We start from the raw sequence: 22,505 nt of genomic DNA, 5'->3' as shown, positions 1-22,505 counted from the left end.
CTAGAAGTTAATGGTATTGAAAGTCGCTGGTGACAGTGTATAATTGTGAGCTTGTATGGATACTGCTGGAGTAATACATCAGTGCCTGCACCACTCAGACCTGATGGTTATGGTCACTGCCATCTTGAGCTTCTGCTTTACAGTTTGCTGCAGCACCAGAAAGATTGCTATCTCAATACAACATGGACTTTGTCTACTGTTGTTCATGTGGACATTTCTGAATTGCTCTGGCTTAACCAGTGTATTTTAAAGTTCTGGTTAGTTTGCATTATCTCCCATCTTACACATGTTTTATGATGATTAACCTTGCAGCTGATGCACAGTGGAGGGTGATTGTAAAAGGTGTTAGGAAATGATAAAAGTTCAATTGGAACAGATGGCTGATGGAGCTTGTGTAGTAATGTATTAAGTACAAAAGACAAAATGAACAGGAAAGCTACTCAAGAACAAATCTGTTGATTTGTATCAAAGGCACAGAAGGTGAATGTTTTGAAATTAAGTGCAAAAGGTGAAACCATAATTTAATACAGCATTTTCAATTTCAGAAATAAGGGCAAAAAGTGAACCAATAAGATGGAGGAATAATTGAGTCTGAGAACTGTGTGCAGACTTCATGAAACATGAAAGCTGCAGAATAACTGCAGGACTGTTTGATTAATGTCATCTGAGAGCTTGGACTGCGTTACTGCAATTTACTAAGTTGCTTCAGCTACAGAAACTTCCCTGCTCTTCCACTCTTATAAAGTTTCTCAATATCCTTGACATTAGGAAGCATTTGAAAATGTTAGAGAATGAAGTAAATAACTGATGTATTGCAAATTATTGAAAATATTGTGCACATTAAAAAATTATTCTTGCCCTGCATCCAGTTATTACATCTTCATCTAATATGGTATACGATACATGAATAGATGGCTAAATGCAATTGTGAGTGTATATTTAAGTGTCTTTTCTGCTGTATCATGCTGAGTGTAGTGAGAAAATGCACTGGCATATATTTCAGTTTAAAATGTGTGCTTCTTGATGCACATGTAATAAAATTCCAAACTGGCTTTTCATTAAGTTAAATACCAGCAGTTTATCATGGAACTAGGTCATTTTACCAGCAAGATTCAACCATGTGGTTTGTTGAGCAATATGTGTAGAATATGACATGGAAATATGAATTAAGTTATACAAGATAATTTAAAGGATGCTCAGACTGAAATGGTTAAGTCCCAAATCCTTCAGGTATTTATTATGTAGTTGTGAGGTAAATCACCAAGTTTAATGTGTTCAATGTATTTGAATAGCAAGTCCATACAGTGATTATAACACAACTTTTGGAAGACTATCCAATAGTAATACTTTGATCTCGAGTGAGTTTAAATGTACATTTGTCATTAGCAGAATATACTGTCAAGTTAATAAACTTTCTCTGCATTTGATACTGTAGCCTCTGTCATTTTTCTACTTTGGCTGACCAAGAATTAAGATGTGTTAAGTTCTGCATGTTCATTTTTTTTAGGACTGGCCTCCATGACAGTAACAGTATATATTGCAGAGGCTGCACCCTTCCATATGAGAGGACGATTAGTTACCATTAATACACTCTTCATAACTGGAGGACAATTTTTTGCAAGTATTATTGATGGAGCATTTAGTTACCTTGAAACAAATGGCTGGAGGTATGTAGAACAAAATTTAACTTTTATTTTACACACATGCTATTAAAAGGATTGATTTTAATTCAGTAATGTACCTGCAAGAAAAATCCCCAAGTGTTTGATCATTTCAAAGTTTTAAAATGTGATTTTTTTTTGTTTCATGTTCAAATATGTCAATTGAAGTACCCAGAACTATATATTTAAAAAAAAATCATTACTTGAAATCTAACCTAATTGAACAAATAACCTACATTATTTTGTTTTCTTATCAGTACAATTGTACAATTTTAAGTTTCCTTCAACTCATCTTGTAATCCACTAGCATTTTCTTAATACAGGTCGACCTTCACTAATCCAACTACCTGTAATCCGGTTCCTTCAATAATCCAGCACTGATTTCAAATTTTCCATGCAACTGTAATTTCAAATTTCCCAGGCCACTGTACCAATCTGTTGCACATTGTTTTTGTTGCGCTAGATCTGTTCAAGTGTTGCCGCGCTCTGGTAAGCACAAACAAGCAATTCCTGCTTGTTTTCCTGCATTTATTAATTTCATTTGTGGGAGGTACAGCCACCCGACACCTGCCCCTCACCCGCCAGCGGCAGTGGAGCTGGCGCGCGCTGGGTCAGTCCGCCTTCTTGCCCGCCTGCCGGCAGTTACACAGTACCCTCCGTCGTCGCCTAGCCCCCACACTGTTCTCTTCTGCCTATGACCTCAGATCAGAAGTGGCGACCAGCTGAATTTAAACATATTACTAAAGGGAGGAAAAGAAACTAACAAGGATTCTCTCAGTAACTGCAAGTGAAGAGGGAAGAGCCCAGAGCCGAATCCCTGGCTGCCTGGCGGTCGTATGAAATGTGGCGTATAGAAGACCTCTTTTCTCTGACTTCTGCTTCTGCTGACCCAGATGTGCTGCCACCATCAACAGTGTTTAAAGAAACTGTTGTGCCAGTTTCAGCACTAGTTCTTGATGCTTCACTCATTTTTCAAGATGAAGATGTTGATGATCCTGACAACCCCACACTTGCAGACATGTAACTTTGCCTGAAGGTATATTAAACGTCTCATTATAGAAGTGGAAGTGCACAACTGTTCTGTATAAGTTAATTCCTGTACATTTACCTGTATCCTTTATTTTATCTATGACTGTACAGTATATTACTTTAAAATTTCACTTGCTACTCATTTAATATTTCTGTTTAATTATAATCTAACTTGTACTGATTTACATGATATTTTAAAGGTGTTATTTTACATTAGCTGTTGCTTAATGTAATCCTTCTGTAATACGGCATTTTCATTAATCCAGCACTCCTCAGGTCCCAATAGTGTCGGATTATAGAGGGTCGACCTGTAGTTTTTGTATATCCGATATAAAAACTGACATTTCAATAACAGTATTAAACTTGTGTTCTATTATTTGCTGAGTGTTGGTCTATATTAAAATTCAATTGTTTCAAGTCACTTTGTAATTTTTTTATATATTTGGTGTAAAGTCTAAACACTTTATATTAGTATCACATTTCTAAGTATTAATAATGCATTTCAAATGCAATCTTTAAATAGAAATGTTTTCTGCTTTTATTATAAGAAGTGTCTTTGAGTGGGCTTAATCAGCTGAGCTGTGATAGTGCTACAACTGAGTCAAATAGTACTGTAATACAGGAAAAGAATGAAGGGTTATGGGCTGAGTGCGGGTCAGTGAGATTAGGTGAGAGTAAGCGTTCGGCACGGACTAGAAGGGCCGAGATGGCCTGTTTCCGTGCTATAATTGTTATATGGTTATATATATATAAAAGTTGACTTTATTGTACTTATTCTTAGCATTTCTGCTGATTTCTGACAAAAGAATGGGTGTGTTTTTGGAAAAAGTATACTTAAAGGTAAAGAACAGAATAATCTTGCATAATGCTATAAAAGTGTCTGAGACCTGAGTTCAATTCCAACTTTTGTCTATAATGAGTTTGTACGATCTCCCCATGACCACGTGGGATTCCTCTGGCTGGTCCAGTTTCTTCCCACGTTCTAAAGATGTATGAGTTAGTTGGTTATTTGGTCACATGGGGTTGTTTAGGTGGCAATGCTATATTTCTAAATAATATTTGAGACGAGAGATGAACTGATGGCCAAAAAAAAAGGTAGAGCACAAATCAAAATATCCATTTCTCTGGCAACTGGAAATCTGTGGTTTGGCAAATGGCTTATTAGTATTTGCATTCCATTAATCCCATCAAGTTAAGTTTATTGTCACTTAACTATATACATCTATACTATTCGATCAAGACGACGTTTCTCCGGACCAGGGTGTAACATAACACACACATAATACACAATGACTTGGGAAAATAAGAATTAAATCTACAAATAAATTACACATAGACAAAGTAAAGTTCATAAATTAAATATTGTAGCATACAGTACAAATTATCAAGTGGCATTCTCCGAATGCGATGCTACAGGGACTTCAGAAGCCTGATGGCCCGAGAAAGCAGCTGTTTCCCATCCTGATTGTTCTTGTCTTTGTGCATTAGAGTCTCCTGCCTGATGGTAGCATGTCAAAGAGGATGCTAGGTGGATTGACGAGGATCTTTGATAATACTAAGGGCCCTGTGTATGCAGCGCTCCTGATAAACGTCCCCAGAGGATGATAGAGGTACCCCTGTGATCCTCTCGGCCATTTTCACAGTCCTTGTAGGGACTTGCATTCCGATGCTCTGCTGCTCCCATACCAGATGGAGATGCAGCTTCTCAGGACACTTCCAACGTGCTCTTGTAAAGTTCAGTTTAGTTTTTGGGGTGGGGGAGCGGTGGTGGGAGTAGCTTCACTTGCCTCAATATCTTCAGGAAATGGAGGCATTGCTGTGCCACCTTGTTCAGGGAGGTGATATTGAGGGACCAGGTGAGATCAGCTGTGATGTGAGCTACTACAAACTTGGTGCAGTTAACTCTCTCTACAGAGGAGCCATGGTTAATTTTCCTGACGAAGGGTCTCGGCCCGAAACGTCGACAGCGCTTCTCCCTATAGATGCTGCCTGGCCTGCTGTGTTCCACCAGCATTTTGTGTGTGTTGTTGTTCCAGAATCACTTGCTTGGTTTGTTGTTCTCACACTAATCCTCTTTCCTGATGAGTTCTGTGAAGCCCAGCATTTGGAGGTTGTCCCACATCATCCTCAATGTTTCTGCTGAGCTGCAGCATTGAAGGACTGTAGTGTGTGTTAGAGATCTCTCCAATGCTGTAACTTAGAAAATTCCAGGAATTAAAAGGATACAAAAATGGTGTATACAGTTGGCCCTCCTTATCCGTAAGTTCTACATGCGCGAATTCAGCCAATGGCGAATCGAGAAAACCCGGAAGTGCTCTTCCAGCAGTTGTTGTTCGAGCATGTACAGACTTACTTTTCTTGTCATTATTCCCTAAGCAATGCAGTATAACAACTATTTTACATAGCATTTACTTTGTATTAGGGATTATAAGTAATCTAGAGATGATTTAAAGTGTACGGGAGAATATGTGTATGTTGTCATGGATCGGGATCGAAAAAAAATTGGAAGTTCTCTTATTAAGTAAGTCAGAACAGGTACATCCGGTATTATTTAGCGACAATTAGTCAAACGTTTGTCTTAGTATATAGTATATATTTTACCTTTCTATGCATATAAAACACTTAAGAACATATGTTTCAGCGCCAGGCTTGGGAACAGAAGTTCCCGAGTTCGATCCAGTGACAGATCACTCCCGAGCGCGCTCTCTATCCATGTCTGGTTGATGTGGAGGATCAAAACCCCAAAACCCAATAATTAAACCACTGTGGTGCTTAGTAATAATTGTAGCTTTCATCGGGGCAGGACCTTTCTTATCCTTTATCCTTTAAAATTGTTCGGATCGTTGACCAACTGTAGCCTTACGCTTTTCCAATGACCGATGACATTTCACCTCTTTCCGATCGCTTTATTATTTCCACTTTATTTTCAATCGTGATTATTTTCGTGAACAGAAACCCTGCGGATTCAGAGCTCCGCTGCCAGGTCCTAATGTCCACCGCACTGAGACTGGTTAAATAAGGTCTGCGGTTCCACTGGGTCCTAAGGTCCATCACATTGAGACAGTTTGAATAAGGGACTTGAGCATTCATGTTTTTTGGTATCCGCGAGGGGTCCCGGAACCAATCCCTTGTGGATAAGTAGGGCCGACTGTATTTATAACAGGATAGTGTGCGATTTAGACAAAATGTTGGCATTCCTCTCTACCATGTTGCTCATGTCTTCCCAATTATGTCTGTTGAAGCAGTTTTGTCAAGTAACTTCACTGTGTCTTGTGCGTGGCACAGATTCCAGGAGTAATGCACTGGTGGTTGAGGGAGTTAGTATTTAGAATAATATACGAAGATGTGAACAAGCAGGCCTTGTTTTACTTGACATCATTAAATTCATTGAGTGTTGGAACACTTATGAGTGAGGAGAATTGCAAAGCAATTTGTAATTGCTGATAAAGGATTTGGAGGGATGAGTCACTTGCCACAGGCTACACAGTCTTTTTTTAACACAATATTTTTTTCCCGATTTGAGCATGAATTTCAGTGGTAATCATCAGGTTGTTGATAATTGGGGACTTTCAATAGATGTGCAATCTTTCCCCTGTGGAGGTGATCACTACAACTAAAACCTTTGAATAACTTAGTTGTGTGAACCTGCTTCATTTTCTCAAGAGCTACAAATAAAATTGAAAGTAGAGTCATCAGCAAATATTCCCACTTCTGCCCTTTGTGGAAGGAAGCAGTTCATGAAAACAGTAATTATGACTTGGTAAGAGTTTACTTCTCTGAACAATTTCTGCAGGAGTGTTGGCATTTTGCACTTTAAGAAGTTTTTTTTATAAAACCCTCAACGGACTTGAAGGCATGTTTGGTCTAAGTTCAAAGTAAATTTATTATTCAATTATGTACTTATCACCATATAATACCTTGATTTCATTTTCTTGCAGGCATTCACAGAACAGAAAAATAAATAGAATCAATGAAAAAGCCACATACAAAGACTAACAAACAACCAATAATAAAAAGAAGACAAAAGTGCAATTTTAAAAAAAAACTAAATAATACTGAGAATATGAGTTGTAGAGTTCTTGAAAGGAACTATGTAAGTTGTAGAATCAGCTCACAGTTGAGGTGTGTGAAGTTATCCATGCTGGTTGAAGGGTATGAGGTATTCTTGAAGTGGTGGTGTGGGACCTAAGGATCCTGTCCCACTTGCCCGATGGCTGCAGTGAGAAGAGAGCATGAGCAGGCTGGTGGTGGTCCTTGCTAATGGATGCTGCTTTCTTGTGGCAACCAACACTCTTTGTAGATGTGCTCAATGATGAGGGGTTTTCTTGTGAAAAACGTCCACCACTTTTTTTCCTTGGGAATTGATGTTTCCATACTAGGCAATGATGCGCTTGCCAGATGCTTTCCTGTTCTTCCTGTTCCTTTTAGGATAAAGTTTTTTTTTCAATTTAATTAAATCAGAAACAAGGAGTAGAAAATTGACTTGAGCAAGTTATCATTGAGTTACTTATTTGTACAGTCACTTCTGATTGAATAGAGTTGTTTGGTGCCACTTAATCAGGTTTGGATTTGTCCCTTTGTTGGTAAAGACTGGCATTTTTTTTCCATTGGGTGCCTGCCAGTTGTAGTGTTAAATGAAAGCAGTTTGTCTAGAGTCAAGTCTAAGGCCTTTAAAGTGTTTTATTCCTACTGGGGCATAAACTGCTGACAGTAGTTTGCCAGAGTCCCGTGTCCTCAGCCAGTCTTTCAAGTTGTCTGTAGGGGTAGGCCATCTTCTTGGTGTAGCCTTCCTCTCCCAGGGACAAGGTCTTTGGAGCTTGTGTTGACATTTTTGTAACACTAGGGTTTTACAGGATGGGGTTGCTAGTCCCATGCTCAACCCCCTTCCTTTCATAACTGGGTTTGGGTCAGTCCATGGTCGATTTAAGCCCTCAAAATAGGAACTGTGACTTTTGTGCACTACTTTCAAACCAACTGCTTTACTTAAGCAGTTTAATGTTGATTTGAATTAGTGTTCAAAAAGTGGTTCTATATCTGCTCCAAGTTCATGACATAACTCTTTGACCCTCAACTTTTTTTTGGCATCTTAAATGTCAGTACATTTACTGGCATTTAAAGCTATCACTTTAAAATTGTTTTTATATTCCTGCACAAAATAGATGGCAGCACACTGAATACTGTAATAGTTTTGATGAGAGGATGGTAGAATTGACATGATATCTGGGTGAAGCACAAACAGCCAGTGATACCCTTTGGAAGCTGTCTGTGTTCTAATAAGGTGTTAGAAAAGGGAAGGAGTGCTAATTCCTTGTTGTGCTGCTGAAACTGCCAAGGCAGAGTGGAGCTCATGAGTAAAAGCAGATGCTCAACTGAGTTGATTACTAAGGCACAAAGCAATTGAAACTAGTTTATTTTTGTCACATGTACCAAGATACTTGCATACTGTTCAGTTAGATCAAATCATTGCATGGAGGGATAACGAGGTAAAACAATAACAATACAGACTAAAGTGAGCAATTACAGAGAAAGAACTGGTCAAAAAAAATGTGAAAGATTACAGTGTAAATTGTGGTCAAGAGTCCATGTTGTTATGCCAGGGAACTATCTAGTAGTCTTATAGCGGTCAGAGAGAAACTCTTCTTGAGCTGAGTGGTAGATGCTTTCAGGTTTTTGTATCTTCTGCCCCCATGGGAGAGGTGAAAAGAGAGAATGTCCAGCATTGAGTTTTTGGTCACTACTGAATAAGAAGTGTAGACAGTACATGAAAATAAAATTACACCAAATTTCTTTAGCCTCTTGAAGAAGTAGAGGTGTTCCTATGGCATTTAATAATGGCTTTACACCACAACTGTTAATATAAACAAGAGCATGTGTTCTGCACTACCCCACCCCCACCCCCACCACTCCCCCGAAGTCACTGACTAGCTCTTTTGTTCGGCTGATATTGAGGGGAAAGTTTGTTGTCATGACACTATGAATAGACTCTCTATGTTCCCGTTCTCCAATTTAGTGTTATTTGAGACTCAGCTCACTGTGGTGGTATCATTTGCAAACTTGTAGAAAAGAGTTGGAGTAGAATCTGGCCACACAGCCATGTGTATGGCGTCTGACAACGTAGTCTGTATTGAGACTAATTGCTGCTTGGTTGAAGTCTGTTGGTTAGTAAATAAAGGATCCAGTTGCAAAGGGAAGTGTTAAGTCCGTGGTCTACTGGTTTGGCGATGATGGGTTTTACTTGGAATCATAGTATTATTTGACACTACCAGTTTCAGGAACTGTTATTGCCCCTCAGCCATCATGCTCATGAACTAAAGGGGATAATTTCACTTGCTTCATCATTGAAATGTTCCCACAACCTATGGACTCTCTTTCAAGGACCATGTTCTCCATACAGTCAGCCCTCCGTATCATTGGGGATTTGGTTGTGGGAGCCCCGTAGATACCAAATTCCGCGGATGCTCAAGTCCTGTATATAAAATGGCGTAGTATTTGCATATAACCTACGCGCATCCTCCGGTATATTTTAAATCATCTGTAGATTACTTATAATACCTAACAGAATGTAAAGGCTATGTAAATAGTTGTTATACTGTATTGTTTAGATAATAATGACAAGAAAAAAGTCTGTACATGTTCAGTAAAGACGCAACCATTGTAGCTCTTCTGGGAACGCTGATGCTGCCTTGGCATCAGCTGATGTCGATTCTCCTGTGATCTTTAAGTTCTTGAGGCTGTAGCGCTTTATATGGCTAGCCAGCCATCCCTTACTAGCCTTAAACTCTTTTCTCTCGCTCAGAACACAAGTAGCAAATGAACGAGACGCAAGGTGAACAATGCTCAAACAACGAGTGCTGGAGAGAGAACTTCCGGGTTTCTTTCTCGATCCAGTTCCACAGTTGGTTGAATCCGCAAATGCGGAATCCGCGGATACAGAGAGCGGACTGTATTTATTTATTATAACTTTCTTTTTCTATTTGCACAATTTGTTATCGTTTGTGCACTGGCTTAACACCTAAATTGTTATGGTCTTTTATTGGTTCTGTTATGATGATTATTCTATGGGTTTATTGAGTATGGCTGCAAGAAAATGAATCTCAGAGTTGTATATGGTGACATATATGTACTTTGATAATTTACTTTGAAAGTGGAGCTGTAAGTCATTAAATAGTCTAATATAGGTTTCTTTACTGTCCAGATGCTCCCGACATAAGTGTAGGGCCAGAGAGATCACATCTACCAAAGATCTGTTTTTGCAGTGGGTTGAACTGGATACAAAAGTAAATGATCAGTCCAATTATTGATTTGTGGAGCAGATTTAAAGGATTGAATGGTTAACTTCTGAGTCTGTTTTATGATTTCCCTTGCTGTGACTGCCTGACTCAGTAATATCACCTTCAGTTTCCTCACCTGGCCCAGCCCCATCTTGTGCTTCTGGTCGACCCACCTGATACACAGCCTTTGGTTTAGCTCTTTCTGAAGTTGAGCCAACATTCTCTGCTTCTGAGCTGCTACTTCAAGCAATCTGAGATCACTCATTTCACTAATCTAGCAGCATATTTTGGCATCTTCAATTTTGCACATGTTGGATTCCTGGCCATATTTCCTCTTTCCATGCATCTTAATTTATGATTAGCTCTGCTAGTACTTTCAAGAACAAATCTCTCCCATGTTTCGAATTTAATATTCTAATTTTTTTTTACATCTCATAGACTTTCCTCGCCTGATCTTTGTAACCGGGATCTGACAACTTAACTTCCAGCTATGAAACCTTTCCCTCCATGCCTGACTTTATTCAGCTTTTTCACCACTGAGTTTTCCTGAACCTCATTGCCTGTGCATTCCTGCAGCATTTAATAAATTATTAAAATCCATGTTGCCAAGCAAGCTTGTCATCACCACTTCCTAATATCTCATTCTTTAACTCCGACTTCTCTTATTGTACGGCTGCAAATTGGATATCCAAAGATGACATTTTTGGATCAACAGAGGAAATTGCAAATAGTGACCAATGATCACAACACAAATAAAGCAAAGATGAAGAAAATAAGGTGATGGAGTGCAAGTGTAGAAGAGGAGTCTGTCTTGCTCATTTGGTATGAAATAGGGTATAAAAAGTTAATGGAGTGAACGGAAAATGAAGCAGAAGATCTTAAATGGTTTGAAGACTTTTTGAAGTTGAGGATAAAAAAAAAATAAAGCTTGCATAACTAATGGGTGGGGGGGAGTGTACACTTTACTGAGAACAAATGTAACTTTGAGGGCTTGATCACTTAATGTGATGTAGATGGACCTGGATATGCAGGATGAGCTTTGGATGAGATGACATTTTTGGTGATGAATGCCTTTTCAAGATTACTAGTGAGCAGTAGTTAATTCTATGTAAACTTGTATATTGGAAATAATAGTTTACATAGAATTTTCATTTGCTTGTGTTAATATTAATTGTAAAATCAGACAAGGATCTGTTGGCATCAAACATTTTTTCCTGCTTTAGAAAAACCTCCCACAACCTCCACGAATACTAATTTTAGTTTGCTGAGAGAATGTGACTGGATCAGTGAAACCTGTTTCTATTTAGGTAATGCATCTCTTTTTGATTTTTGCATTTCATTTGGCTACTGTATAAGTACTAATTTATTGTTAAGTTCTTTCCTCTTGCCAGGAAACATAAATGGGCTTGGATCTGTTCGTGACTTCTAATATGCTTGCTGCTATGATCCATGTAGGAAGGAATGGCATAACTGTACTATATATAATAAAACAGTCAATTCAATGTCTACTAAAATGTTATTATTTACCAATCAATTTTTGAACATGTGGATTTGTGCAGATAATTGTTGAATTCATTTTTTTCAACAAAGCTGGATCAGTTACAAAGAATATTAAAAAAAACAAGCTTTGAATATACAGTTCTAACAATAATTTCAAATGATTTCAAGAGCTTTTCAACTTTTATTTATTCATGTTAATTATTGGAGTTTACTGACATATTTGTACAAATTAATTATATTTTCTTGATCTGAAGTTCCCATAATTTCACTGCAGGTATAATGATTATTATTCAGATTATCAGAAGGGTACTACCTTGCCACAGGCAGATTGAAAATATTGTACCAAAACCAAAGAGGAGGTTGTACAGTACCTGCTAACAGAATTTTATAGCAATGTTTGTAATGCCCATTTTTGTTAGGTAGCTGCCATGATTTGTTTTTAGTCTGTACAAGTGGTAAATCTGAGACAATATGGTATAAATATGTCTATTATAAAATGTTTCTTAAATCCTTAATCAAAATTTAGCTGCTGTTATTTAGTATGAATACAGTAAAAAAGAATGTCAATGTAACAGTATATGCTCAGAGATTGTGATGGCAGTGTTTGACAGGCTTTTAACATCTGATTATGTTAGTACAATCATGTAAGGCTGTTCTTTGGCTCTCCCAATTTCGGCCTTGGTCCTGGAATATTTGTGGGAATGGCTTTGAGGCTGAATGGACAGGATATAACTTAACTGAATTCCATCTGATTTTATCTTTTGCCCACAAAGATTCACAAGATTCAGGAGCAAGATGGGCACTGGCCTCACCAGCATCCAGGGCGCCTTCAACAGACGATGCCTCGAAAGGATAGCATACATCATTAGACTCCCATCACCTAGGACTTTTCTCATTGCTACCATCAGGGAGGAGGTACAGGAGCCCTGTAGACACACACTCAATGTTTCCGGAACAACTTTTTCTCCCCTCCGTCTTCAGACTTCTGAATGGACAGTGAACCCATGAACACTTACTCAGTAATTTTTCCCCCTCAGTTTGCACTTCAATTTTCTATTTTATATATACATACTGTAATTTATAGTTTTATTATATACCAGACAATGGGGTGACCTGTTTGGGCACCCTTTGAGGGAAGGGTAGTGCAGTCTGATATGACCAGAATGAACATTACATTTTCCTGAATTCTGTTGGTATCGCTTTGCTTTGGAAATTGAAGAAGAAAACTCATTGTTTAACAAAAGAAACTTTTGATGGCATTTCTGGTTGATCTGTCAAGGCACAAGGGTGTGCCTCTCGTCATTCTAGAGACGTGTAGTCCTTTCATCCCCCGTCTCTTAATCTCTTCTGCTGTTTGTTGTTTGTCTCTGATCCGATTCTTGTTCTCTTCCTCTCCTTGCCACTTCCCAATTAGTTTGGCATCATCTCTTGACTATAATGTCCCCTTTCTCTTTCCACACAGCATAATTAGGCTGACCTTTTTTTTACCCTAATGCTGGATAGAAGATATGAAGCAGTAACACCAAAGCCTCCAGGATGCTGATTATTCTTGATGCTGTGGTTGGCGCTCTCCTAAATGGACGTGATATAGTCACTGCTGCCCTTTAACTGCAACAAAGGGTTTGATGGGTGTCTCGAAGTACGTCATTACAATAAGATTTAATTATCTCTTATCTTGCACTAATGGCACTTTGTGCATTACTGTGACATTCTGGTGCTGCTGTAACTTATTTTATGCTACTTATCTATTTAATACCATTTTTCTATTACTGTCTTGTTTTTATCTACCGCTTTGTTTGATTGCCTGAGAGGAAGCCAAACAGTTTCATTGTACCCATGTATAATGACAATAAAGATCATTCAATTCAATTAATGGGTGGCATTTAGATCCATCCCAGCCCTGCACATGCTGATGGTGATTAGCAGAATGTGACAGCTCGAAATAGAGCTGCCCTGCCCTTTTGCTCTGGTTGGTGTCGCTGCTGTGAGCATTGTGAGGCGCTTCTGAGGCTGGCTGTGTGCATACATCGTGGTGTTGCGTCGCTGTTTCCATCATGGCTGACATCGGCTCCTGGGTGAATGTGGGGCTGTTGATTTTGGCGAGTGAGCAATTTTATATGAATATATAACCCTGAACTTTGCCAGCATTCTGTAAGTTAGCGCATTTGAAGTCGATTTAGCCAAAAATAGTGCTGCTGTAATGCACCGTTTGCACTAATTGGAGGTCACAAACAGACAAACAAACAGCATGAGAGTTTTAGTAGTATATAGAAGATTGCAATGTACTGCTTCTGCAAAACCACCGATTTAACAACATACTGTAAGCCAGTGATATTAAATCTAATTTTGATTGTGTTTCAACTGCATGTGAGGGATCTGATAATTTTCACTATTGGGCTAGCAAGATCCCAATGCTAGTTTGGAACTTCTGATGGTAAGTCAGACAGCCAAATAACTTGGCAGTCTACAGGGGGAACCACCCAGCTGGATCTGTCTTCTCATTATCTTCAGGGCTTCGAGGGTGTTTCATGTAGACCTCAGTGTTTGATTGATGTGTGATCAAATGTGCTCTTCTGGATTAGGTTGTTTGACAAAAGTCAGAAGGTACTAGCAGAAAGGAATATTCCAATTCAGTTGTTACATATAGAACACTTGATGCTTCAGTACGCAGGGTCTATGCACAATTTGAACAGCCAAAGTAACCTTGTTGGGGAGACTATTTTTCGAGTGCAGCTGTTCCCTTTGCCATTTGTCTAGAGGATCCTTTAATCTTTGTATTCAGGTCCACATATCTGAAGGTATTATGTCTGATGTAGGTCAAACAGAGTGGAGTTTATAGATATGCAGGGACCAAACTAAGATCCTAGCAGTAACGCATCCCCTTGATTGCAAGGAAGGACCTGGACATTGAATGTAATGTGGCTCAGATGAGGCCCATACTCAATGTTGTTTTGCAGCATCAACCTGAACTCTTTTCCAGTTTAGATTTTAAAAACTGGATTGTGCATGCAAAATTTTGGTAGGCCAGAAGAGGCTTGGGAACCAGCACAGAATGACACTTTTATTTTAAAAAAAAGTATTGAATAAATTGGCAAGTAATAATTTTAATGCATGGGTTAATGTATGTATGTGGGGGGGAAAAAGAATAGATGTGGATCCTTGGGGGATGTCTGGGAAATGGAAAAGTAGAAGGCACTTAAGACACCTTGATGATAGACTATTGAGGAATTATGGGAATAATTTAAGACTATATCACTAGAGGAAAAAGTGCGAGGCAAACTTGTAGGATTAAAGGCTGGTACACTAAATCTCTTAAGACGGTAATCTATCAAAATCCATGGATTGTGGAAGTGTCAAAGAAGCTTGCAAAACTGCAATTCAAGAAAGGAAGGAGGTAGGAACTAGGAAACCATACATCAGTTAGTCTTGCATTTATCATCAGGCGCAAAGCTGAACTCCATCAACAAGAAGATATTACAGGACATTTAGAAAATCCTTAGATGTCATTTGGAGTCACCATGTTTTCATGAAGGGGAAACTGAATTGTGAGGAACACATGAAGAGCTTGCAAAGGGATATAAACAAGTTGTATTTGTGGGTAAGGTGTTAGAAGTGGAGTTTGATGTGTGAGGTTACCCACTTTGGAAGAAAAGATGACATGCAAAATACTAAAACGGAGGCACGCTCAATAAATCTGGGAGCTTTGTTTATGAAACACAGCATGTGAGTGCAGCAAATAAATAGACATTGGAATTTGTGTCGTTTGTTGCAACAGATATGGAGTAAAATAGGTAAGCTTTGATACAATCTTAAGAGGAAGAAAGACTATATCTGGAGAATTGCATACAATTCTGGTCTCGTTTAAGGAAGGATTTATTTACTAAAAGGCAGTGGAATGAAGGCTCACTGGTTGAATCCCAATATAAGAGGTCGTTGATCAGTTTGGGCCTATAATTGTTGGTGTTTACTGGTACAGGGTCATATTGATTTCTAGGAGAATTGATGTGGTAGATGCTGAGTGGTGATTTCCTCTACTGGAATTATCTGGTGCAACAGGTCTTAAAGATTCAATTCAAAGATTCAAAAACTTTATTGTCATTCTAACCGTACATCAGCTCTGCAGGGCAGAATGAGACAGCGATTCCCAGGAGCAGTGCAATCATAACATAACAAACGCAACACTAAATACCGGTAATAAACATAACAATAAATAGTAAAACACAACAGCCACATGTCAGTTAAAATCAAGTTATAAGTGTCCAGTGCAAGTTAAAAGTGTCCAAAGCAGAGTCAGGTAGAGCAGCTATTTAGCAGTTTGACTGCCTGTGGGAGGAAGCTATTTAGTAGCCTTGTGGTTTTAGTTTTGATGCTCTTGTAACATTTACCTGATGGCAGAAGAACAAACAGTTCATGGAGAGGGTGTGAGGGGTCTTTAATGATGTACCGTGTCTTCTGAAGGCATCAACTCTGAAAGAGGTCTTGGACAGAAGGTAAGGAGACCCCAATAACCTTCTCTGCTCCCCTAACCGCCCTCTGCAAGGCTTTTTTGTCGGCAGCACTGCAGCTGGAGTACCAGGTTGTGATGCAAAAGGTCAGCACACTCTCAACAGTGCCTCTGTAGAATGTAGTTGAGATGTTAGTGGGGAGTGATGCTTGTTTAAGCTTCCTCAGAAAGTGCAATCTCTGCTGGGCTCATTTCACAATCCCAGTGGTGTTCCTGGACCAGGTGAGATTGTCCGAGATCTGCACCCCAAGGAACTTGATGTTTTCCACTCTCTCCACTGTGGAGCCGCTGATGCTGAGGGGTGTGTGCTCAGGCTGAGATCATCTGAAATCGACGATCATCTTCTTGGTTTTGGTGACATTAAGCATCAAGTTGTTGTCACTGCACCAGCTCTCTAGGTGTTTGACCTCCTCCCTGTACATTGTTTCATCATTTTTGCTGATAAGCCCCACCACTGTGGTATCATCAGCAAATTTAATGATCAGGTTCTCCTTGAATCTGGCTGCACAGTCATGTGTTAGCAGTGTAAACAGCAGTGGGCTAAGCACACAGCCTTGTGAGGATCCAGTGCTCAGTGTGATGGAGTCAGAGATGTTCCTGCCAACATGGACTGACTGTGGTCTCTCTGTCAAGAAGTCCAGAATCCAGCGACACATGGCAGTGTTAAGGCCAAGCAACGACAGTTTCCCCAGTAGTTTCTGCGGGGTGATGGTATCGAACGCTGAACTGAAATCGATGTACAGGATTCTGGCATAAGTGTCTTTATTTTGTAAATAAGGGGCTGCTATTTAAGGTAGACATTTTTTTACCTTGGCAAAGAAAGTGGAGCCATTGGGTATGTTCAAAGAGGAGATTGATAGACTTTGGAACTACAAGAGTTGAGGAATATTAGAAAAAAATGTGGCAATGCAGTGATGTTAAGATTGGATTAGCCATTATTTGGTTGAAAAGTAAAGCTGGGTCAAAGTGTCACTTAACTTACTCCTGCTGTGATTCCTTCTGATTTTAAGGTCTTGCTTGCTTTGCAATTGTATTAATAAGTTAAAAACCAAATTAAAAATTTCAATTGCCATTTCTTGAACTAAATCGGGCTTATTCCTTGCTAGTCTTGATGTCCCAGATTAATAAATGAGAAAGCCATGTTTCAGATGTTTGTTACAATGTGTACTGCATTGAACACACACAATGCTGGAGGAAGTCAGCAGGCCAGGCAGCATCTTTGGATAAGAGTAAACCGTCGATGTTTTGAGCTGAGGCTCTTCATCAGGACTGAGGGGAGCGGGGAGGAAAGATGAAGTCAGAGCAGTAAGATGGGTGAAGAGGAGGATGGAGTACAAAGTGATAGGTGAAACAGGAAGCAGAGCTTGGATGTTGATTGGTGAAGGAGTTCAAGGGCTGAAGAAGGGGGAATCTGATGGGAAAGGGTAGAAGACTTGGAAGAAAGGGAAGAGGGAGGAGTACCACAGGGAGGTTTTTGTCAGGTATGTGGAACAGTCAATGTTCCAAGCCTACACTGGTATCACTCCCCAACTTGTGCTACATCGACTGCATTGCTGCTGCTTCCTGCACCCATGCTAAGCTTATTGTCTTCATCAACTTTGTCTCCAACTTCTACCCTTCCCTCAAATTTACCTAGTCCATTTCTGACACCTCCCTCCCCTTTCTCGATATCTCTGTCTCTATCTCTGGAGCCGATCTATCTACTGATACCTTTTTTATAAACCCACCAATTCCCACAGCTACCTGAACTATACCTCTTCCCCTTCTCTCAGTTCACCCATCTCTGCTGTATCTGCTCTCAGAATTTCCTGTTTTTGTTCCAGAACTAATGAGATGTTCTCTTTCTTCAAATAAAATAAATTCCTTCCTTCACCATCAACGCTGCTGTCACCCACATCTCTTCCTTTTTGGCACACGCCTGCCCTCATTCCATCCTCTGACCACTCCATCAGGGTTCTGGTTCCTCTTGTCCTCACCTACCACTCCAGATCCAGAACGTAATACTGCCTGTGTAACTTCAGCCATCTCCAATGGGATCCCACCTCCAAGTACATCCTTTCGTTTCTCTTCTCCCCACCCCCCCCCCCCCCCAATTTCCACTTTCTGCAGGGATCACTCCCTTGTTCATTCATCACTCCCCACTGATATCCTTTCTTGTTACTTGTCTTTGGTGGCAGAACATGTACTGTACTTGCCTCTACGGCTCCTCCTTCACTACCATTCAGGGTCCCAAACCGTCCTTCCAGGAGAGGTGACACTTCACCTGTGAGTCTTTTGGGGTCATCTACTGTATCTCGCGCTCCTGGTGCGGCCTCCTGTATGTCAGTGAGACCCAATGTAGATTGGGAGACAGCTTCGCCAAGCACCTATGCTCCGTCCACCAGAAAAAGTGGGATCTCACGACGGCCACCCGTTTTAATTCTACTCCCCATTCCCATTCTGACAAGTTCGTGCGTGCCTCCTCTACTAACACTCAGATTGAAGGGGCAATACCTTGTATTCTTTCTGGGTAGCCTCCAAACTGATGGTATGACCATGGATTTCTTGAACTTCTGGTAATTGTCCTTAACCATTCTCCCATTCCTGTTTCCCTCTCTCACCTCATACCCTTACATGCCCATCACCACCTTCTGGTGCTGCTCTCCATCACTGGCAAACTTTCTTGTGAATGTGTATTGCATATTTGTCTATTTCGTGCATTCTACTGGTTTGCAGCAGCTGTCCATAAACCTATGAACTCGTATTGGCAATCTGCTTAACTCTCTACCAATTTGTATATGCCTCTAATAACAAAGCAGTGCTGACAAACTTTAAGGCTTGTTTTCCAGCTCGAAGCAATTTTTCCTTATAGACTTTGGTTTGCTTCTATTCTTTCCAACATGAATGTCAGTGACCAGATCCTCACCCTCCCTTGCCTCTATCATTTTTTAGGATCAGTTTAAGGTTACTCGCATAGTTAATGAACAACAAACGATCAAGTTTATGCTTGACATGGACTGTACCTGTTTTGCTAATTACTGAATTTCCCACAATTCTTATCCAATGTTTTTTCTTCTATATACCTTTTGGAAGACTCTTGGTCCAAGATGACATGATGAAAATACTGACTAACTCTCTGACAGTTGATCATTATTCACAGGTAGTTGATGTATTACACTTGTTAGAATGGATCATTTCATGTAAATTATCATATTGTCTTCCTTGGTTTCTCCTTCAACTTGTACGCTATCACCAGCACCACATGTTTCTCCAGTTCAGGTCTGTTTTGTAAGTGATTCTGAGAAAGATTTTGCACGATTGACATAAAACAAGTGCATCAAGTGGGTGATGATCCAAACGGAATTTATGTAAGTATATTTATGTTTACCCAAAGAACCTTGCACCACACAAGGACTTTTAGCCAAATAGTTCTACTAATATAGCACTTCCTCAGTCGTGTCGGTGTTTGACAGCCTATACTTTTTAACCTCATTGTCTCAGTCAGTTCTATCCTGCTGTTTGGAGTGAATGGATTTATATTGAAGGTATAATGTGAGGAGATGGGAAGTAATCAAAATGTTCAATATATTGTACCCTTGGCAAAGAAACAGCTGGTGCTGTCAAAGATGTTTGGAGTCTTTACTTTGCTCTTCCAGTGCCAACTTCCTATCCACCCATGTTCTACTACACAAGTGTGCCCTTGGCCAATATTGTGGGCAGTATTGTAGGAACAACAAGGAAAGAAGAGGTAAAAGTGGAGTTACACCATTCATCAGTTTCACATTCAGTAAGGTAAAATGTAGTGGGATCTTTATGTAGGGGAGATATTAGCCATGTTTATTGAACAAAGAGGGTGGTAGTCAGAACAGTTTGGGTGCCAGCTGTCAAAAATAATGTCATTCTTAAGTTCTTTTGCAAAATACTGAGGGTTGGTGGCTAAGTGGAGTTGCAGTGGAGGTTGATAGTTTCTTGTTTAGTCAGGATGTAAAAGGTTATGGGCAGCCATCATCATCATCAATATTTGCCTTGTATGATGTGTGATCATGATCTTGAACATGATTATTATTTGTGATTTTTTTTCTACAGAAGTGGCTTGCCATTGCTCTTTTCTGGGTAGTGTCTTTACAAGATGGGTGCCCCCAGCCATTATTAATTTTCTTCTCAGATTGTCTGCCTGGTGGCAGTGGTTGCATAACCAGAACGTGAGATATGCACCAGCTGCTCATACAACCATCTACCACCTGCTCCCATGGCTTAAAATGACCCTGACTAAGCAGGTGCTAGATGTTGCCCAAGGGTGATCTGCAGTCTAGCGGATGGAAGGAGTACCTTACACCTTTTGTAGAGATGTATTTCCACTTTCTCCACCCGGTTATGGGGAAGAGTCAGGAGAATGGGGTTTAGAGGGATAATAAATCAGCCAGGATGGAACAGACTTGATGGGCCAAATGTCCTAATTCTGTTCTATTGATGAAGACAATAAGGGGAAGCCTGCTGTTAATATCGGGGAGCATGGGGAGTTGACTTACTGGGCATAAGGATTGTGCTGCCCTTTGAGCCCATCCATTTTAGTACAAGGATGGGAGGAGTGGTGTCAATTCTATTTCCATTTAAAGACTTATCAGGTCAATGTTATGATGTCAAGTCTGATAGTCACTGCACCCTAGTATTTCAACAGTCATGCTACCATCTCTGCCATGGCTGTAAACTGGATTCTTGGTAAAGATGTATGGAAATTAAGAGTTGAGGGAAAATTCAACATAATTGATGTTGAATTTTATAATATTCTATAATAGTCTGTAATATCATACAGCAATGGCTTTTTATATTGTGCCAATCAGGAATTGCAATCAGTTACGAAAGCCACAGGAATATAGATAGATAGATAGATAGATACTTTATTCATCCCCATGGGGAAATTCAACATTTTTTCCAATGTCCCATACACTTGTTGTAGCAAAAACTCATTACATACAATACTTAACTCAGTAATAATATGATATGCATCTAAATCACTAACTCAAAAAAGCATTAATAATAGCTTTAAAAAAAAGTTCTTAAGTCCTGGCAGTTGAATTGTAAAGCCTAATGGCATTGGGGAGTATTGACCTCTTCATCCTGTCTGAGGAGCATTGCATCGACAGTAACCTGTCACTGAAACTGCTTCTCTGTCTCTGGATGGTGCTATGTAGAGGATGTTCAGGGTTTTCCATAATTGACCGTAGCCTACTCAGCGCCCTTCGCTCAGCTACCGATGTTAAACTCTCCAGTACTTTGCCTACGACAGAGCCCGCCCTCCTTACCAGCTTATTAAGACGTGAGGCGTCCTTCTTCTTAATGCTTCCTCCCCAACACGCCACCACAAAGAAGAGGGCGCTCTCAACAACTGACCTATAGAACATCTTCAGCATCTCACTGCAGACATTGAATGACGCCAACCTTCTAAGGAAGTACAGTCGACTCTGTGCCTATCTGCACAAGGCATCTGTGTTGGCAGTCCAGTCTAGCTTCTCATCTAACTGTACTCCCAGATACTTGTAGGTCTTAACCTGCTCCACACATTCTCCATTAATGATCACTGGCTCCATATGAGGCCTAGATCTCCTAAAGTCCACCACCATCTCCTTGGTCTTGGTGATATTGAGACGCAGGTAGTTTGAGTTGCACCATATCACAAAGTCCTGTATCAGTTTCCTATACTCCTCCTCCTGTCCATTCCTGACACACCCCACTATGGCCGTGTCATCAGCGAACTTCTGCACATGGCAGGACTCCAAGTTATATTGGAAGTCTGATGTGTACAGGGTGAACAGGACCGGAGAGAGTACGGTTCCCTGTGGCGCTCCTGTGCTGCTGACCACCGTGTCAGACCTACAGCACAACTGACCCCATCTAGGTGAGAGAGTGATTTGTGCAGCAAATACGTGATAGCATCCTCCACTCCCACCTTCTCCTTATACGCAAACTGAAGCGGATTGAGTGAATGTGGAATTTGGGTTGTGTTTACAGGTGTTTCACCTAGATGAGTTGTTTATGGACAGGCCAGGCAGAAAGAACTCTCTAATGCCTTTGATCTGTTTTGTAGTTGGTGACCAGTGGTGTTTCTTCATTTAAAAACAAGGCTCTGCAGTAGACAGTCCTGAGGTTTTTGAGGCCTGTCCATCTGAGTATTACCATTAAACAGGCCTCAAAATCGATGGATACCAGATGGCAGACTCAGGTTGTGAGTGCAGTTCCCCTTTAAGAAAAACAGAAGAAGGCATGCTGAACTACAGACTTAATTGAAATGCAGGGGCCTTAACCCCCCACTCCCAGCTATCCTGGAAAATAAAATTGAAGACCTCAGAGCAAGATTGCAGTACCAGAGGAACATAAGGGACTGCTGTGCACTTTGCTTCACAGAAACATAGCTCACTTCCACCATTTGCAGCCTGAGGGTTTCGCCATTAACCACAAAGACAGGACTTCTGAGTCTTTTAAAGGTAGAGAAGGAAGATAATTTATGATTAACTCATTGTGATGCACAGACTTGGTGGTTCTGCCTCAATCCTGCTCACCTGA

The 22,505-nt window shown here is 40.2% G+C and overlaps 1 protein-coding gene across 4 annotated transcripts in view; it reads left to right on the top strand.

The window, feature by feature from the left end:
- Positions 1 to 22,505, top strand: part of LOC140738647 (proton myo-inositol cotransporter-like) — a 209,156-nt gene that overhangs the window by 11,385 nt on the left and 175,266 nt on the right. For all 4 annotated transcript variants that reach the window (XM_073066268.1, XM_073066267.1, XM_073066264.1 and 1 more), the window contains exon 2: positions 1,508 to 1,667. In XM_073066268.1, the coding sequence (XP_072922369.1) occupies positions 1,508 to 1,667 (160 nt within the window). The remainder of the gene's footprint in view (positions 1 to 1,507; positions 1,668 to 22,505) is intronic.

Source organism: Hemitrygon akajei, chromosome 14, assembly GCF_048418815.1.
Source record: "Hemitrygon akajei chromosome 14, sHemAka1.3, whole genome shotgun sequence".
NCBI lineage: Eukaryota > Metazoa > Chordata > Chondrichthyes > Myliobatiformes > Dasyatidae > Hemitrygon > Hemitrygon akajei.
This window is presented reverse-complemented; position numbering and strand designations above follow the sequence as displayed.